This window comes from Staurois parvus, unplaced genomic scaffold, assembly GCF_062004578.1.
Source record: "Staurois parvus isolate SC_StPar_1 unplaced genomic scaffold, SC_StPar_1.0 ptg002043l, whole genome shotgun sequence".
In the NCBI taxonomy this organism is placed as follows: domain Eukaryota; kingdom Metazoa; phylum Chordata; class Amphibia; order Anura; family Ranidae; genus Staurois; species Staurois parvus.
Genome location: NW_028319839.1, coordinates 44,463 through 64,970, shown reverse-complemented (window position 1 = coordinate 64,970; position 20,508 = coordinate 44,463). Strand labels below are relative to the sequence as shown.

The 20,508-nt window shown below is 44.2% G+C and overlaps 1 protein-coding gene and 1 pseudogene across 1 annotated transcript; both read left to right on the top strand.

Annotated features, from left to right (window-relative positions):
- Positions 1–788: 788 nt before the first annotated feature.
- Positions 789–1,703, top strand: LOC149432937 (olfactory receptor 1L6-like; annotated as a pseudogene).
- Positions 1,704–17,399: 15,696 nt separating this feature from the next.
- On the top strand, positions 17,400–18,468 carry LOC149432936 (olfactory receptor 5V1-like). Its single transcript, XM_089664791.1, has one exon. The coding sequence runs from the start codon at positions 17,529–17,531 to the stop codon at positions 18,447–18,449; it is 921 nt and encodes a 306-aa protein (XP_089520917.1). The 5' UTR covers positions 17,400–17,528; the 3' UTR covers positions 18,450–18,468.
- The last annotated feature ends 2,040 nt before the right edge of the window (positions 18,469–20,508 follow it).

The window sequence follows — 20,508 nt, the reverse complement described above, 5'->3', positions numbered from 1 at the left end:
GGGTTTTTTGAGTTTGGGCAAGGGCACGTGGGCCCCATGATCCCCTATTGCCCGGGGGCCCCATGAGTTGTCAGTCCGCCCCTGTGCATGCTTATACTTTTCAGAGGTCCGATATTGTTCTATGTACAATCCTTGTTTTATTGATTGCATGTAATATTCTCATTTTCTGAGATTGTGGATTTGGGGTTTTCATGAGCTGTAAGCCATAATCATCACAATGATGACAAATCACGGCTTGAACTATCTTACTTTGCATGTAATGAGTCTATCTCATATATTAGTGTCACCTTTTAAGTTGCATTACTAAAATAAATGAACTGTTGCACGATATTCTAATTTTTCGAGTTTCACCTGTATATAAAGGTTTTATTTCAAGATGCGTCTTTTATTATCTGTCTAAAGTTCAGTCTTAAGTTTGACTGCAAAATGGCATTAGAGACCCCACAAGCATGTTGTCCTTGTACCGAGGCAAGTAATGTAATTTTAACCTGTATGTATCTTGTATGTTTCATAGTGTCATGTCCAGACAATTCTTTTAGAAAATGTTATAGAAAATCAAAACAGCTATCTATAGAACCACATGAATAGCACAACCCTCCTCATCGGATCATCTAGAGATATATTTGTGACTTGTCTCTTGGTTTACACGATGTGTCGTATGTTCTACGTGTTATTCTGTAAATCGTGTGTTGCATCCTATGGTTTATCAGTATAAATGCTTCCAAATATTTTCTTACCCTGTTGTGATCTCCATAATTTAACCACAATCATAACCAGTTGATATACACATGGAACCCCCTGAAAATCAGACTCTTGCTGGCTTTGTCTTGTTGGGGTTCTCTGATATGCCTCAACTTATCCTTCCAATCGCCTCCTTCTTCTTGGTTTCGTATATCCTCTGCATTGCTGGAAACACCTTTCTCTCTTTTCTTATTATGTCACAGCGCCAGTTTCACACCCCGATGTACATTTTGATGGGAAACCTTGCCTTTGTGGATGTATGCCTCACCTCCATTATCATCCCCAGGACCTTGTATGGCCTGCTCTGGCGACACCCACATTCATATCAATGACTGCTTTGTCCAGTTCTTCCTGTTTCTGGCAGTAGGAAACACAGATGGTTTTCTGTTGACCATCATGGCTTTTGACCGATATTGTGCCATTTGTTTCCCTCTGCGGTACCTGATAATTATGAACAGGAAAACTTGCATCTGTCTGGTGGCTTTCTGTTCACATCTTTTCTCCGCTCTACTTTTTACACTGTGCTCACTTCTTCTCAGCAGCTCTGTAGTTGGGTTATCCAACACTTCTTTTGTGATGTCCCAGTAATAATGATGTTATCCTGTACAGATATTTCAGCAGCTTTGCACAATGCTGACTTCTTTGAAAGTTCCATCTTCATCTTTGGGCCGGTGCTCTTCATCCTGGGGTCCTACATACTCATCATCAGAGCAGTGTTGGCTCTACAGTCATCCCAAGGAAGATGGATGACCTTTTCTACCTGTTCATCTCATCTCACCATGGTCATCCTCCTCTACAGCACACTTATATTTATGTACTTCCGGCCAGGCTCCATCTACTCACCAGCCTACGATCGGGCCATCAGTGCAGTGTACAGTGTCATTAACCCAACACTCAACCCCTTTATTTACAGCCTGAGAAACAAGGAGGTCAAAAACGCTGTAAGAAAACTTTTAAAGTAAACAAAAAATTGCTTCAGGCTTCACGACTACTTTATTACATCTAGGAAATGTGATGATGTTAGACAGACAAGATCATTTTATCGCTAGCATGTTTTCATTCATTATAGATGTACAGGCATCCCCATTGTACCTATGAACAAATCTTTCATGTAGTAATATGGATAGTTATCTACTGGCCATTATGGCCTGGGAATGGTATGTTCTCACATACCTACTCTTGACAACCATCCTGACAAAGAGGACATACAGTGAAGGAAATGCGTATTTGATCCCCTGCTGATTTTGAATGTTTACCCACTCACAAAGAAATGATCAGTCTAAAAATCGAATGGTAGGTGTATTGTAACACTGAGAGACAGAATAGCAACAACAAAAGAAATGCATGTCTAACAAATGATGCACTGATTTGCATGTTCATGAGGGAAATAAGTATTTGATCCCCTTCACAAAACATGACTTAGTACTTGGTGGCAAATCCCTTGTTGGCAATCACAGAGGTCAGACGTGTAGTTGGCCACCAGGTTTGCACACATCTCAGGAGGGATTTTGGCCTTCTCCTCTTGGCAGATCCTCTCCATGTCATTAAGGTTTGGTGGCTGACGTTTGGCAACTCCAACTTTCAGCTCCCTCCACAGATTTTCAATCGGATTAAGGTCTGGAGACTGACCAGGCCACTCTAGGACCTAATGTGCTTCTTCTTGAGCCACTCCTTTGTTGCCTTGGCCGTGTGTTTTGGGTCATTGTCATGCTGGAACACCCATCCACGAACCATTTTCAATGCCCTGGCTGAGGGAAGAAGGTTCTCACCCAAGAAGTCTCACCTTAGAAGTCACCTAGGCGAGAAATGTGGAAGTGATGCTTTGAAGCACAAATGTAGTATTTTAAAAAAAAAATAAAATTTGTAAGAGAGGGAGGGGGGAGAAAGCAGGGTGGTACAACATACTTTTAGGGCAGGTGTGTCAAACTGGAGGCTCTCCATCTGTTGCGAAACTACAAGTCCCATCATGCCTCTGCCTTTCGAAGTCATGCTTGTAACTGTCAATCTTGCAATGCCTTATGGGACTTGTAGTTTGGCAACAGCTGGAGGGCAGCCAGTTTGTCACCCGTGCTTTGGGGTAAAGGTCCGCTTTAAGTTAGGAAGGCTAAAACAAAATCTTATTTTATATGGGAAAAAAGGGTATAACATTTATACTGCCAATCTAATAAGCATGCTAAGCTGATTAAATTAATGATTTGTTTAAAGTACAGTTGTCCTTTAAAACCAAATTTATCACAGATTGAAGTATGGTTGTCTGCAGCATAATTCTTTGGATCAGAGCTGTAACTAGAGCCTTCAGGGCCCCGATGCAAGAAACCATGAAGGGCCCCCCTGACCGCCCCAACCTTACATCATGGTTCGCAGTGTTCTCCTTTACATCACAGTCCACATCATTCCACTTTTCATCATGGTCTGCAGTGTTCTTCTTTACCACATGGTCCACTGTGTTCCCCTCTGCATCATAGTCTGCAATGTTCCCCTTTACATCAGAGTTCCCCTTTACATCACAGTCCACAGAGTTCCACCTTACATCAGACTCCAGAGTTCCGCTTTACATCACAATCCACAAAGTTTTCTCTTACATCAATGTTCACAGAGTTCCCCTTTACATCAGAGTCTGCAGGGTTCCCTCCTTTAAAATGTATGGGAGAACTCTGCAGATCCTGACGTAAAGGGTAACTCTGATGTAATGGCAAATACTGTGGAGTCTGGTGCTAGGGGAACTCTGATCACCAGAGCCCTCCCCCTTGTATCAAAGTCTACAGTGTTCCCCTTTACATCAGCGTTCCCCTGTACATCAGGGTCCACAGAGTTCTCCCTTACACTGTAAGGGGGAATCCTGCAGACTTTGATGAGCTGAGGGAGAGGTGTCACGCCCAGGTCAGTGTCTGGAGTGTGGCTCCACATTCACCTCAGCAGCTGCTGTGTGCTGACCTACCCTCCTCTTTTCTACAGATGCCACCGTGCCTGCCCAAACACAAGCAACATTTGGCTGTTTTGGGCCCCCCACAGTGGTGGAATGCTGCCCTTGAGACCCTGGTAGTTCCACCACTGCTTTGGATATTGGAAACACTGGTTCACACTGGTCGCGGTTTTGAATTCCAAAACAGACTATTCAGTGCAATTTCATTGCAGCTTTGTGACATCTGTGCAACTTTATTTAATAGATGTCAATGCAAGTTGTAATAAAATCGCACAGAAATAGTTCAGGAACCTTTTCAAAGTCGCTGCAACTGGAGTTGCACCAATTTGAACAGTTACATTGCCGCAAATGGGATGTGACTTGTCATGCGACTTTGAACTGTCAAGTCGCACTGATGTGAATCCAGGCTTACGGGTCAATTTTTAAATGTTTTTACCCAATTATTCACACATTCACCCAGGATTCACACATTTTCCTATTTCAATTCATTATTAATGTATGGTATTTAAACAGCAAGTAACCTGCGCTACTATACCCAAAATAATATACAGTATAACCAAAAATAATAGAAATGCTGCAGCTCAAAGTGATATGCACTAAATTCTAATAATTAATAAAACACAGCGCAAACCACTTGCCCTCCAGAGAATTTCCCCCCTTCCTGCCCAGGCCATTTTTTGCAATAAAGCACCACATTACTTTAACTGACAATTGCACGGTCATGCAACGCTGCACCCAAATCAAATTTACGTACTTTTTTCCCACAAATTGAGCTTTCTTTTGGTGGTATTTGATCGCCTGTGCATTTTTTATTTTTTGCACTATAAGCAGCATTCTATGCATGAAGGTAAAATACCTTCTGTGTGTATCAGCTCCCTTAACCCCCCCTAATACTCACCTAAGCCCCCTCTCGATCCAGCGTTGTGCACTGGAGTCTTGGCTGTCCGGGGACTCCCTCTTCTCATTGGCTGAGACAGAAGCATTGACTACTGTCAATCACAGCCAGTGAGCCTATGAGAAGAGAGAGGGGGCAGGGCAGAGTGTGAATGGACACACGGAGCAGCCGGTACCCCTATAGTAAGCTGCTTGCTATGGGGGCACATGACAGGAGGGAGGGGCCAGGAGAGCCAGCAGAGGACCTGAGAAGAGGAGGATCCAGCCTGCTCTGTGCAAAGCCACTGCACACAGCAGGTAAGTATAGACATGTTTGTAAACAAAAAACCTTTAGAATCACTTTAAAGCAGAGTGCCACTCAGTCTGTAAAAAAATAAAAGTCGGCAGCTACTAAAACTTCCTGTAGACGTAGACCTCCTTCAAAACACAGAGTGTAAGTGCGCCAAAGCTGAATAAAACACTGGGCAGGGGTGCTCCAATATGAGTGTAACTGCACCAAAGCTGAAAAGAACATTGGGAAAGGGGGGGGGGGGGTGCTCCAATATAATTGTAAGTGCACCAAAGCTGAATATACAGTGAAGGAAATAATTATTTGATCCCCTGCTGATGTTGAATGTTTGCCCACTCACAAAGAAATGATCAGTCTAAAAATCGAATGGTGGTGTATTGTAACGCTGAGAGACAGAATAACAACAACAAATTTGAAAGATATGCATTTCTAACAAATGATGACTGATTTGTATGTTTATGAGGGAAATAAGTATTTTCTTTTTTTGTTTATAGCGCAAAAAAATAAAAAAATGCACAGGTGACCAAAGAGCTCAATTTTGGTCTCATTTGACCACAACACTTTCAACCAGTCCTCCTCTGCATCATTCATGACTATTGCACCAGAGATAGGCTCGTCCACTTCCCCATTACCACCATTACCGTTCCGCACCAACCCCCTTCCCCTTAACCAATTATACTAACAAAAGACATAACACCAATTTTGGAGTAAATGGCCAACATGGCCTTTTATTAACAACTCAAGTTACAATACACCAACCATTCCTTATAACAGAAACCCACATAATTGTTGTTGGTCTTCGAAGGCACCCCAAAACGATCCGAAATGCACCTGCGGACAACCATATACACTAGGCCTCCAGCCGCAACCAACCAGCTCGGAGACAACCATACCGTCCGCAGTGCAGCACCACCACCTTCCAGTTAAACCTTGGTTAACTGGGAATGTCCCCGGGCATCCCATACCATGGATGGGTCCCACACCATTGTTGTTTACCTTCCAAATAAGAACCGCCTCCAAAGACCAACAACCGCCACCAACCATTCCTTATAACAGAAACCCACAGAATTGTTGTTGGTCTTCGAAGGCACCCCAAAACGATCCGAAATGCACCTGCGGACAACCATATACACTAGGCCTCCAGCCGCAACCAACCAGCTCAGAGACAACCATACCGTCCGCAGTGCAGCACCACCACCTTCCAGTTAAACCTTGGTTAACTGGGAATGTCCCCGGGCATCCCATACCACGGATAGGTCCCACACCATTGTTGTTTACCTTCCAAATAAGAACCGCCTCCAAAGACCAACAACTGCCCATGAACCAACATAATCCCCCCTCTACCTGGAGGGACCCAAAACTCACCCAAACAGGGAGGGCGGGAGGGAAGCTCACACTCTTGCCGTCCAGCTAACTGACTCCCCCTCACAGAACCTCCCATCCTAAGGTGCAGCAAAACCCCACCTACACCAACCTCTACCAATCAGCTACCCCCCACTAACAATAACAAAATCCTCCTGGAGCTACCTTAACCCTTTCTGCTCTTCCTTCCCCCACTCTGGGCCTAGTCATGTATGCCCTGCGCTATTTCTTCTTTCTTTCGCTACGGGCATTTCTGATGTTCAGTGGCAAACTTCAGACCGGCCTGGACATGTGCTTTCTTGAGCAGAGGGACCTTGCGGGCACTGCAGGATTTCAGTCCTTGTCGGCATAGTGTATTACCAATTGTTTTCTTGGTGCCTGTGGTCCCAGCTGCCTGAAGATCATTGACAAGATCCTCGCGTGTAGTTCTGGGATGATTCCTCACTGTTCTCATGATCATTGACACTCCACGAGGTGAGATCTTGCATGGTGCACCAGACCTAGGGAGACTGACAGTTGTTTTGTGTTTCTTCCATTTACGAATGATTGTCCCAACTGTTGTCACCTTCTCACCAAGCTGCTTGGCGATAGTTTAGTAGCCCAGTCCAGCCTTGTGTAAGTCTACAATCTTGTCCTGGACATCCTTGGACAGCTCTTTGGTCTTTGCCATGGTGGAGAGTTTTGAATCTGATTGCTTGATTGCTCCTGTGGACAGGTGTCTTTTATACAGGTAACAAAATGAGATTAGCAGCACTCCCTTTAAGAGACTGTTTCTAATCTCAGCTTGTTACCTGTATGAAAGACACCTGGTAGCCAGAAATCCTGCTGAATGATAGGGGATTAAATACTTATTTCCCTCATGAACATGCAAATCAGTGCATCATTTGTTAGACATGCATTTCTTTAGAATTTTTTGTTGCTATTCTGTCTCTCAGTGTTACAATACACCTACCATTAGATTTTTAGACTGATCATTTCTTTGTGAGGGGCGAACATTCAAAAGCAGCAGGGGATCAAATACTTATTTCCTTCACTGTAACACTGGGAAGGGGGAGGGGGGTGCTCCAATATGAGTGTAAGTGCACCAAAGCTGAAAATAAGACTGGGAAGGGGGGGAGGGGTGCTCCCATATGAGTGTAAGTGCACCAAAGCTGAATATAACACTGGAAAGGGGGGGGGGGGTGCTCCAATATGAGTGTAAGTGCACCAAAGCTGAATAAAACACTGGGAAGAGTAAAAATAAATAATTAATATCAATAAACTGTTTTAAATCGATATAGAAATATACATTTGAAATCAAATCGTTATTTTTTGCCAATAACATGGTATGGGTGGATTTCTGCTAATCACTGATGGGGGGCACAGTCTCTGATGGGGGTGCTGTTTCTGATTGAGTGCTGCGCTGAACGAGTGCGAAGCAGTTAAATACAGCAGTTTAATTATGCCTTCTCTACTTTCACAGGTAAATGCATCTTTCTCCTACCTCCGCTCTTAACTAGAAAAACGCATTGACTCCTGCTGCTTTCTCTGGGTAAATGCATCTTTCTCCTACCTCAGCTCTTAACTAGAAAAACGCATTGACTCCTGTTAAATTCAGAACAAATGGTGTATTTATATTTGTGTATATGTTGACCAGTCCTCACCTTCAGCTGCACCCAGTTTACGACTGTAGCCTGTTCCCAACGAAACATCCCCCACTACTCATGTGATCCTTATCAGCTTCTAATTGGGGTGGAGTTGAATGCTCATTTGAGCATCTCCCTATAAATTTAGATCAGCTCATGGGGGAGATCACTGATGGGGGGCACAGTCTCTGATGGAGGTGCTGCGCTGAACGAGTGTGAAGCAGTTAAACACAGCAGTTTAACTAAAGCAGGAGAACTTAAGCAGCAGGAAGACACAACAACAAGAAACTCTACTGCACGCTGGACAGACTGCAAGCAAACACCCTGGGAAACATCTCTTACATACCTGAGTCCCACTCCGTGTACCTTTATATAATACGCCCCTCCTTCTCCTTATCTTATTACTATCCTCTGTTCCCAGATCTCATTTCTTTACCCCTCTGCTCCACCCCAAAACTTGTACATCTCCCCCCTCATTGCTATCATCTCCCTACTATTGCTCTTATCACCTCCCCAAAATGCCTCTTCCACTCCTCCTTCTCATTATCCTTTCCTCCGTTACCAAAATCCATTCACTATATCCCTCTGCTCCTCCCAAACATTTGTATATTGTGTCCTCACTGCTTCCTTCGCCCCTCTACGGCACCCACCACCTCCTCCTATTACTCCGCTCTCCCACTGACCCGAACACCTCCACTAGTAGTTCCTCACGCTCCTGCACATCCCGCTCCCATGCCACCTTTCTCACCCTTCTCCTCCTCCTAACCGCAGGGGACATCTCCCCGAATCCTGACTCTCCACCAACTCCCTCACCCGCACAACACCCTCCCGCCTCCACGTCCTGCCGCCGCCCCCGCAACTTAGTATCTGTCCCCCTGCTCCCTAAAATCTTCCCCCCGTTTTCATGTGCACTCCTGAACGCCCGAACGGTGTGCAACAAGCTTACCGCCATCCACGACCTCTTTGTCTCCCGCTCCCTCAACCTCCTAGCGATCACAGAAACCTGGATCCAGCCCACTGACTCTACCTCCCCTGCTGCACTCTCCTACGGAGGTCTCACCTGGACCCATTCACCCAGGCCTAACGGTCGTAAAGGTGGTGGGGTTGGTCTGCTCCTGTCACCGCAAAGCACCTTCCGAGTCCTCCCAAACCCCCATCCCTATCCTTCTCCTCCTTCGAGGCCCACTGCATCCGACTATTCTCCCCAACCCCCCTGAAGATTGCTGTGATATACCGGCCTCCTGGATCCATACCCCGCTTCCTGGATGACTTTTCCTCCTGGCTACCCTTCTTCCTCTCCTCTGAGCTACCCACCATCATCCTTGGGGATTTCAACATCCCTGTCAACCTCGACAACCCGGACACATCCCATCTCCTCCACTTTTGCCAATAACAATCCACCACCCACTCCAACGGTAATATCCTTGATCTCGTCTTCTCCAACCGCTGCGCTCCCCATAACCTCACTAACACCCCCTTCCCTCTCTCTGACCACAACCTGATCACCTTCTCTATCTCCTCGTCCTCCAACGCCTACCCCTCCAAATGTCACACTACTACCAGCCGTAACCTCCGCAACCTTAACCCTGCCCCCCTCCACTCTGCAGCTGATCAACTTCATGACAGCATCCTCCCCTTGTCCTGCCCCAACTTGGCTATGACTGCCTACAACAACGTGCTGACAACAGCCCTTGACTCACTAGTGCCTTTAACCACGCGCAACATCAGACCCCGACCGCTCCAGCCCTGGCAGACTGATCACACCAAAACCCTCAAACGACACAGTCGTGCCCTGGAGCGACTATGGCGCAAAACCAAATCCCAACAAGCCTTCACCCGCTACAAATCTGCCTTCCACACCTACACCTCCTCCCTCCACGCAGCCAAACAAGCCTACTTCCTGACCCTCATCATGACCCTCGCCGACTCTTCTCCACCTTCAACTCTCTACTCTCTCCACCCCCACCTCCACCCAGCACCTCACTCACTGCCCTTGAGATTGCCAATCACTTCAAAAACAAGATTGACACAATTCGCAAGGACATCGCCGCAACTCACACGACCTCTCAACCCGTCCCCTCTCACACAGCTACCCCCTCATCCCCCTCCCCCTCTACATAACCCGCAGGGACTTCGTCGCTGCTCAAACTCCCTCCAACCCCATTCCCCCTCACTCAGCTACCCCGTCATCACCCCTCTCCCACGGCCCCACCACTGCTCTGACCTCCACTTCCACCCCACCCTACATTCCTCATACTGAAGCTCCCCCAACACTCCGCACCTTTGACCTTACTACCATCGAGGAAGTCTCCAAGATCCTCTCTGATGCCCGCCTCACCACCTTCCCCCTCAACCCTATCCCCTCACAACTCCTATGACCTCCCTCCCCCTCCATCCATCACATCTTCAATCTCTCCCTCTCCTCAGGCACTTTCCCCTCCCCTCTGAAACATGCACACATCACCCCCATACTTAGAAAGCCCTCCCTGGACCCCAAAGACCCATCTCCCTGCTCCCATTTACATCTAAACTCCTTGAGCGCCTCGTCTACACCCAACTATGCTCTCACCTCAACGACAACCACCTCCTCGATCCCCTACAGTCTGGCTTCCGTCCCCTACACTCCACCGAAACCGCCTTACTCAAACTCTCCAACGACCTTCTAACCACCAAAGCTAATGGCCACTATTCAGTGCTCCTACTCCTTGACCTCTCTGCGGCCTTCGACACAGTCGACCACCCCCTCCTCCTCAAAAAACTACACTCCCTCGGCCTCAGAGATTCTGCTCTCTCCTGGCTCTCATCCTACCTGTCACAATGCTCCTTCAGTGTTACCTATAATGCTACCACCTCCCCCTCACTCCCCCTCTCTGTTGGGGTCCCTCAAGGCTCTGTCCTTGGGCCCCTTCTCTTCTCCATCTACACCTCCTCCCTTGGCCAACTCATACACTCTCACGGCTTCAACTACCACCTCTATGCCGATGACACACAAATCTATCTCTCAACCCCCCACCTCATCCCCTCAGTCTCTGCCCGAATCACACACCTACTGAGCGACATATCAGACTGGATGTCGCTCCACTTCCTTAAACTAAACCTCTCCAAAACCGAGTTTCTTGTCTTCCCCCCAGTCCGGACACCACCCCCCATTGACTTCTCCATCACATCCAACAACGCCACCATCAAACCCGCCCCGCAGGCCAGAGTATTTGGTGTCATTCTGGACTCCAACCTATCCTTCCAGCCCCAAGTCCAATCTTTAACAAACTTGTGCAGACTCCACCTCCGCAACATCGCCAAAATACGCACGTTCCTAACCCCAGAAAACACTAAACAGCTCATTCATTCCCTCATCATATCACGACTCGACTATTGCAACTCCCTCCTCACTGGCCTGCCTCGCCGCTGGCTATCCCCGCTTCAGTTGATCCTGAATACGGCTGCCAGACTCATTTACCTTTCCAACCGCTCCGTTTCTGCCACCCCCCTCTGCCAATCCCTCCACTGGCTTCCGATTGCGCAACAGATCAAATTCAAAATCCTAACACTGACGTACAAAGCTGTCCACCATACTGCCCCGAACTACATCACCGACCTAATATCCAAGTACCGCCCAGCACGCACACTCCGCTCCTCAGAAGACCTCCTTCTCTCTAGTTCCCTGGTCTCCTCCTCCCATGCCCGCCTCCAGGACTTCTGCAGGGTGTCACCCATCCTCTGGAACTCCCTGCCCCAACCCATCAGATTATCACCTACTCTCCTCTCCTTTAGGCACACCCTGAAAACCCATCTCTTCAGGGAAGCCTACCCCACCCCCTGCTAACTTGCTGACCTCCTCCACTCTTCCTACCACTCCATCCTCCACAGCTATCTCCTCCTGTACCACTATCCCCTCCCTCCTAGATTGTAAGCTCGAAAGAGCAGGGCCCTCAATCCCCTCATGTTTTGCATTGTATTGGTATTGTTCTGTCACATGTTCTGTCCCCCTTTGTAATGTACAGCGCTGAGCGAACTATTGGCACTTTATAAATACTGTATAATAATAATAATAATAATCACAGACTGTGTCAGAGTGTAATCTCAGCCTGTGTCTTAGAATGACAGGGAGGTGAAGCCTCCATCAATCAAGATGTGATATCCCACCCCCCACCCCCCTTGCGGTTAGCTGGTTAGTGGGCATAGAGGAGGAGGGAGGGGGTGGGCTGTCATTTACCACTGTGTATACACCCATATGTGTGACTCTATAGCCAACTATCAAAAACCAAATTAATCGGTCTAACAACATGCGTTTAAAAACAGGGGTTTAGTTAGCACACATTTGCAAATACATACGTAAGCCACAGAGCCACGTCACGGCACCCTGAATATCTGTGGTCATAACTCTACAAATCTTGAGAGTCCTCATAATAGAGGCACATGCATTTAATGGATAGAAACAAGGGCAGGTGGACCTGAGGGAGCCCACCCCTCATTAAAGTTACAGGAGCGCACTGACACCCAGCATGTAGCACAATGGCAGCCAGGGTATCCAATGCACCCACAAACCTCAAAAAATACATACAAAATACTGGTCACCGACCCAGGTCTATAACTGCCTACAGAACTGGTAGATACACAACCTCAGGCCACCCAATTTTATGACCTCTAGGCTGAGCTAGGGTGGTGTACTAGTGAATAGCAGATGTATGTAATTATTTACATGAATATTTTAAAAGATCTCATGTCACTCCTCATCATAGTAAGATTTAATTTCCCTGTATACCTGTCAGGGAAGGTGTATAACTGTGCCATGTGGGAGATGTTAGGACTCCCCGGGGGTTCTGCACCGTCTACATAACCTTCCTTGGCTTGGCAGACATGGCCAAACCTACAGTAGTTTGCATGTCACTCTGTGTTCTGGTTATTTGTTCTAGGACATCAGCTGGAAGTCAGATACACTGTATATAAATCTACTCTATAGACCTGGAACTGCCATTAAAAATTCTAATTTCTTACATAAGCTCTGCATTCCAGCCAAAGACAGGTGAGTGGAGGTATCTTCAAGCCTCACCTCTAAATCATATCATACCAGTTTATTAGGTTTGTTAAGTTGCTCTTGAGCAAAATCTGGTGAGAGAAAGGTCCAACCAATTCATGCACAAATTGGGGTTGATTTACTAAAGGCAAATAGACTGTGCACTTTGCAATTGCAGTTAACTCATAGCTTAGTAAATGAGGAGAAGTTCTGTTGACTTCCATTATCCAATCAAGTGCAACCAAAAATGCTGTTCTTTAATTTCCCTTGCATGTAATTGGCTGTTCTTTGCAAAGTAAGGCTTAACCTCATTGACTAAGTTCTTGGAGCAAATGCACTTGCAAAGTGCACAGGCTATGTGCCTTTAGTAAATCAACACCCACTATGTCACACAAAGAGCATTTTTCTGAAGCCTCCCTCTCAACTGGCCTGAAAAGGGATCACTTATATGTGAAGACAGATCACAGTGTGGAAAAACGTACCAAAACCATGTAAGCAATGTAAGCATTTTATTACTTTTTAATTTCAAACTGTCTTCAGAACATCCAATATTGGTGCAGATTTTTGTGCTGTATTTGGGTATTTATTTATAACTTGAACGTATAGCAAACAGGCATCAAAGCTTCATCAGACATTTTCTGAGTCCTAATTATATCACTCATAGGATTGCTGTGATAATATGATATTTATTGCCATGACAGTATAAATTGGCTTGAGATTAGGGTTAGTGTCAGGGTTAATGTTTTTTTTAACTACTTGACCTCTGGCAGGTTTTACCCCCTTCATGACCAGGATATTTTTGGCTATGTTGTGCTGCTTTAACTGGCAGTTGTGTGGTCAGGCAACGCTGTACCCCAATTAAATTTATATTATTTTTTCACATAAATAGAGCTTTCTTTTGGTGATATTTGATCACCACTGTTTTTTTTTCTTTTATGATATAAACGATATTAAAATTTTGAAAAATAAATGATATTTTCTTCTTACTGTTATAAAACATATCTGACAAAATAAAATATCTTCATAAATTTAAGCCAAAATGTACTCTGCTACATGTCTTTGGAAAAAACCAAGCTGTCATTTTGGGGACACTATACTACTGGAGACACTAGTATAGTTCTGATCGTGATCAAGATACTGATCTGTGCAGACACTATACTAGTAATAACAGTGATCAGCAACTTATAATGTCACTTTGATAGTGTGGCAGGCAATCTGGTGCTAACTGACAATGGCTGGGAGGGACACTAACTGACTAACTAACACTGATGTCACTATTGATACTAATACAATGATCGGTGATAATACTGTACACTGTAACTCTACTAATGACACTGGCTAGGTGACAGGACAAACAGGGCAGTCAAAGGGTTTGCTGTGGAGGGCAATCAAGTGGTTAAATGTGCCTAACAAGTGTATGCAAGTGTATCTGTGCTGCTTCTACTCACAGAATCTGGTTTGCTTCTCTCCCTGAATGAAAAGGGTTCAAGGAGGAAGAAACTGGCCAGATCCCTGGTGTTCTGTTCACACACCCAATCAGGTATACAGCCATAATCATTGGCTGTATCCTGCTAACAAACTTGTGCTGTGTCCAGTCACAGCACAGGCCAGCAGGGGGCGCATGCACTCACACCCAAAACCCAGAACTAAGTTGTGACGTACAGGTACATCGCTTAGCCTGCAGCTTCCTGCCCACCTGCAGGAAGTGTACTGTGGGGGCAGTACGTGGTTATAGCCCAAACTTTTTTCTTCTTTTGGATAGAGTAGGGGAGGGTTCAAACTGCCGTCACTGTCCTATGTTGTCTATGGGTACTTCAAATCTCACACTCCATAGCAGAAACTTGGAAACAGCAAAGATTTATTACAACTGACAAAATTGTAATGTTAATCCAGATGTGGAGATTTGATAATGAAGGTAGTCAACTGGTGTATGTTCTTCGTCACGGCAAGCTGTGTGATTTTTTTTTGGAAATACGTTTCCAGGAATTAATGCAGCATAAATGCAAGGTACTCCCTCTATGAAGTGTACAGCCAATCAACTTCTTCCTTTTATGTTGCTTAATAGATTTAGCCAATAGCAGAATCAGTTATGAGCATTCCTTGGGTGATGGAACAATGGCTTTGCAATGGTCCATCATAGGGTGGTGGGTAGCTGCACAAGTTGGCAATAATGCCTAATCAATAATTTGTGACCCATGAAAGAGCCAATTAATTAATTACTTACAACCATTTGTAGGCCTTCTGTTACTAATTGTGAGCACCGCCTGACTGTTATTTTGCTGAATAGAGGGCGGAATGGTTGGGTGCAGGGGCAGACTGACCATTTGGGAACTCGGGCACTGCCCGAGGGCCCGGGGTCATTAGGGGGCCCCATGAGATGCCCTTGGTACCTTTCATAGACTTTTTTGGGTGTGGTTTGAGTGTGGGTGAGGACACAGGGGCCCAATGATCCACTATTGCCCGGGGGCCCCATGAGTTGTCAGTCCGCCCATGGTTGGGTGCTCTGCTTAGAGTGACCTAAAGCTAAGCAAAGAGTACTACTTCATCACTCCATCACTTTGTATTTAACTGAATTCCTAGGGCATCAAGTTACTAATAGAACCTTGAGACTATCTAGATATAATGAAGAGGGTTACTATCATTTAATGTTGGTCTACTGATGAGTCTGTGATATGTTTGTGTGAGAAGGCAGTTTTCTCAACAAGTTCCAATCCCAGAGAAGACAAGAATCTTGCAAAACAATTCAAAAATTAACACCCAACGTAGGATTTTTAAGGCATCAAAATCATAAGTACAAATAAATATATAAAGGGTTGTCTTTATTACAAATATCAATAAAACATCGACACTAAGTGTTAAAAAAATATTTGGCTGATACATTCATATCTCTTATTAGACCCAACAAATACTACATATGCCATATGGTTGTCACCATTACAATCAGATTTTGATAATAATTCACATGTGGAACCCAGCATGTTTCAATTGTAAATCTTTATCTGGGGTCAAATGATGGAATTTCTTGCAGTAGACAAGTATCCAAAAAGTAATCAGCCACAATTGTAAAAGAAATGATCCAAAGGCTGTCAGCAGTGCCACCAGAACGCAGATGCAAGGTTTGACATAAAAAGCGGCAAGCCCCTACTAACCCAAAGAGGCTGTAGACCTCTGTGGCTACAATGGTGTTGTAATTGCATAAGCCCATAAAAATGTCTTGAGGCATGCGGCATCAGGAAACACTAACACAACACCCCTAAATGGGCAAAGAAATGTACCTAGGCCAGTGAAACTGTGTTTGGTAGAGCCTACAAGTGTACTTTTCTGGGGGAGTCACTATGTGCCAGATCAAGCAAGAAGAGCAACTGCCGAAAAAATCTATCCCCATAAAATGGAAGTAGAGGTGGGCTCAATAGAACAACACATGGGCCATATGCCCAATCATGGACTGCCTGATGCTGATGTCAAAAATAACGCCAAAGACATTCACTTCTATTGAGCCTACCTCTACTTCTTTTTTATGGTGGAAGGCATTTTTGGCCAGCAGCTATGCTTGCTTGATCCGGGTCGGTTTGCACATAGTGACTCCTTTACTGGAGAAGAAGGTTCACTTGTAGGGTTGCATGCATGGGTTGTTAACATTTTTTGGATTCTATGATTTGGGATGTGACATCCTGAGTATTCAAACCTGACTCTTTGGCTTGCAAAACAACTCACTGCTTCTACACCAACAGCTTTTTCAGACTCCTATCTCCCCACTACTATTATTGATAATAATAGTAAAGTGGTTTAAAGGCTAAACATTTTTTACCTTAATGCATTCCTTGCATTAAGAAAAAAATGTTTAGGCATCAGTCCCCCCCCCCCATTTCTTATACTTACCTGAGCCCTCATTTGATCCAGCGCTGTGCCTATCTGCATATCTTCTCTCCACTCACTTCCTGATCTCACAGACTTTGCTGAGGTAATGGGAGCCATTGGTTCTCACTGCTGTCAATCAAAGTTAGTAACGGGGGGGAGCTGTCTGTGTCTATGGATGCAGGCAGTGGGGCTCAGAAGCATGCCTGCAGGAGCAAATTTCTATGGGGGCACTCACAGGAGAAGTGGAGCCTTGAGTGCCGGCAGGGGACCTTAGAAGAGGAGGTTCAGGGCCACTCTGTGCAATTCCATTGCCTAAAGCATGTACGTATAAGTTTATTTAAAAGAAAAAAAAAAGAATTCATTTTCAATACCTTTAAATCCAAAGTGGCAACAAGGGTCCACAATCATGTTGCCTTGAAACCAGGCTATGTAATAAAATAATTACCTATACATGTTGGGTTGGCATGCTTTGCCCAGGTTTCAGATTTCCTTCTCCAAGCACTAAGCTCCTAAGCTTTTTACAAAGGTTTTGGAAAATGTACCAAAAACTGAAACTGTTATCTGCATAAGTACATGGGACATAGAGAAATTATATTGGAATTTATGGATTTCTAGCTTATTTATATACTGTAGCTGTGTGATTAACTTTATTCTGCTCTTCCCATGCAGCATAGACCTCAATGGTGACTTGTTTTTCGGTGTATCTGACTTTGGTCTGCAAAGTCTGTAAAACGTGTTATGTCCTATTTTTTATAGATTTGTAAACTAATGCCTTCAGATTTATTACTTCATCTTTTTTATCACATAAGTGGTCAATAATACATGGAACCTACTGAGAATAAGACTCTTTTTGGCTTTATACTGTTGGGTTTCTCTGATGTACCTCATCTTCTCCTTCCACTCTTCTCCTTTTTCTTGGTTGTGTATGTCCTCTCCATCTCAGGAAACTCTTTCCTGATTGTGCTTATTGTATCACAGCCCCAACTTCACACCACAATGTACACCTTGATGGGGAACCTTGCTTTTGTGGATATGTGTCTTACCTCTACTACCATTCCTAAGTCTTTGCATAGCCTTTTATTCAGAGACACCCATATCTCCTTCCATGGCTGCTTTATCCAGCTCTTTCTGTTTCTTACAGTGGCCAGCATGGGTGGTTTTTTGTTGACCATCATGGCCTTGGACCGATATTGTGCGGTGTGCTTACCCCTACGTTACCTGACAATTATGAACAGTAGGACCTGTATGTGTCTATTAACTTTCTGTTGGATCATTGCCTTTCTCCAATCTACTTTCTACACTGTTTTGACTTCTTCTCAGACATTCTGTAGTTGGGTTATTCTTCATTTCTTCTGTGATGTTCCTGTACTAATGAAATTGGCTTGCACAGGAATCTCAGAAGCTCTACAAATTGTTGACATTACCATAGTTTCCCTCATCATCATTTGCCCACTGATCATCATCCTTGGATCATATGTATTCATAATAAGAGCAGTGTTGGCTATACAGTCATCCCAAGGAAGGCGCAAGACCTTCTCCACTTGCTCATCTCACCTCACCATGGTCATCCTTCTCTACTGCACAAGCATATTTATGTACTTCCGACCAATGTCCTTGTACACACCGACTTATGATCGGGTCATCAGTGTGGTGTCCAGCGTCATTAACCCAATGCTCAACCCCATTATTTACAGCCTGAGAAACAAGGACGTAAAATCAGCTGTAAAGAGAATTCTAAAATAAAAATTAAAAAATGCTAGAGGTTAAGGCTACACTATAATTTTCTAGTAAAAAAAGCAGGCTAGATAATTATGTCATTAACTTGCTTGATCACTTTTGATCTAATATACATATTCAGGTACAAGCACACACGCACACTCAGTATATACCAAAATCAGCGCTCAGATCTTCATGCTACACAGAAAACATGGAATCAGACACTCACTGAGATGCCGTCCTCAACAGATCGGGAAATCTTGATGCTGGCAAAAAAGAATAAAACAGGGCTCACTCTCCTCATGCATTACCGTGATATAAAGGAAATGTAATGTAAAATTATAAATGTATACTCACAAACCAAAAAGGTCATAAAAACAGAGACAAGGAGCCAAAGATGACAATCGCGGACAGCGGAGGTCCTTGGGTGAAAGGTGCTAACGCATTTCGGGAGCTGAACCCCCTTCCTCAGAAACTGCTCTGAGGAAGGGAGTTCAACTCTCGAAATGTTTTTCTTTTTTGCACACTCAGTAATATGAACATCTTTTGACTGTCTATCAAGGTCTGCGATTAGTATGCTGGTCAATGTATACTCTTTTGTTACCCAACCACCAGGAGCATAAGAAAATGTGTTTTTTTATGGACTATCCTTACTCACTGTGTCACTCTTTGTATGGCCATAGATGTCACTTTCTTTATTCAGGTTGGGTAATTCTCCATGATTTTTGCTGTACCATCCTGTAGCTGCCTTGGATTAACACTTATGCTCAGTAAATAGCTGTCTTTACGGAAGGACCCTTAATTATCAGGGGCTTAAAACAGAATCCCATCACAAAAGTCTCAAACAGGCTTGAACATATTTTCATTTCAAAGGTTTTTTTCAATCTATTTAAATATGCAACATTCATTAAAATTATGTGCATGTTACCCCAAAAATGTTTATCACTTATATGAGTCTGTTTATCAGCTTTTCATGTTTTTAATTATTCTATCCTGAACTTTTTTTTTTTGCTTCCTGTTCATTTTTTTTTGCTCTTTATTTACTCTGCCAATTAATCCTTTTGTTAAACTCAAGAAAACTGTACTTGGTGCAACAATTCAAAAATTAATTCAGAAGTGTTATATGTGTTTAGTAGCACTCAGAAAACACCAAAATACAAGTGCTTATGTCAACTTTGCAATGTTGTTGCGCTGTACCTAAGTAAATCAAATGAGATAAAAAAAATAAAATATATAAAAAAAATCCATGAAACAAATTAATAAATAATGTGTCAACACCTCCAGTGAGATATGTATATATATTCTGTGTTATATCACATAGTCCAAAAGAAATGTTCATTAAAGTGACTTAAGCAAAGCAACTGAAAGTCTCCCAGTGAGTTCCACCACCGTTGCCATACACAGCCTCTTACCATTCTGAAAGACCCCAAATTATAAGTGGTCTTAATGTGCTAACAAATATGTGGGATCTGCATGTATGATGTATTCCAGGGCATGGGAACCACAGGGTACACCAACAGGGACTCTGCTAAATCACCTCTCTCTCTCCGCGTACATCAATCCGGCAAGAAAAACAGATAACAACATCCCATAGTGTAAAACTGCCAGCTTCAATGGCCTGCAAATTGTAAATCTACTCACAGTCTAATGTCTGTAAAGGGCTTTTCAAAATCTCCACAGTGCCGCTAACTCTGGCGACACAGGCTCCTCTGACTTCACCGTGCATGCTGGAGCTAGCGGTGATACAGTTTTTTGAAATATAGTTTTTGAAATATCCTTTACACACATTTGATTGTTAGTAGATTTGCAGTTTACAGACCGGAAGCCTTTACTGCCCCAATGCCAGAAAAAGTTCAGTTACAATATGTTCAACAACACCTTGACCTGCATTGGCGCAGTAAAGGCTTTTTTCTGGCAACTCGACAAAGTAGCTCATCTTTGTCCAAGTATCATCATATTGTGCTCCTTGAAACAACTTCCAGAGCAGCCTGTATTTCTCCTGAGGTTACCTGTGGGTCCTTCCTTGTACAGCATCCCAAACAATTCTTCTGGTAGTCGTAGCTGCAATCTTTCTTGGTCTACCTGA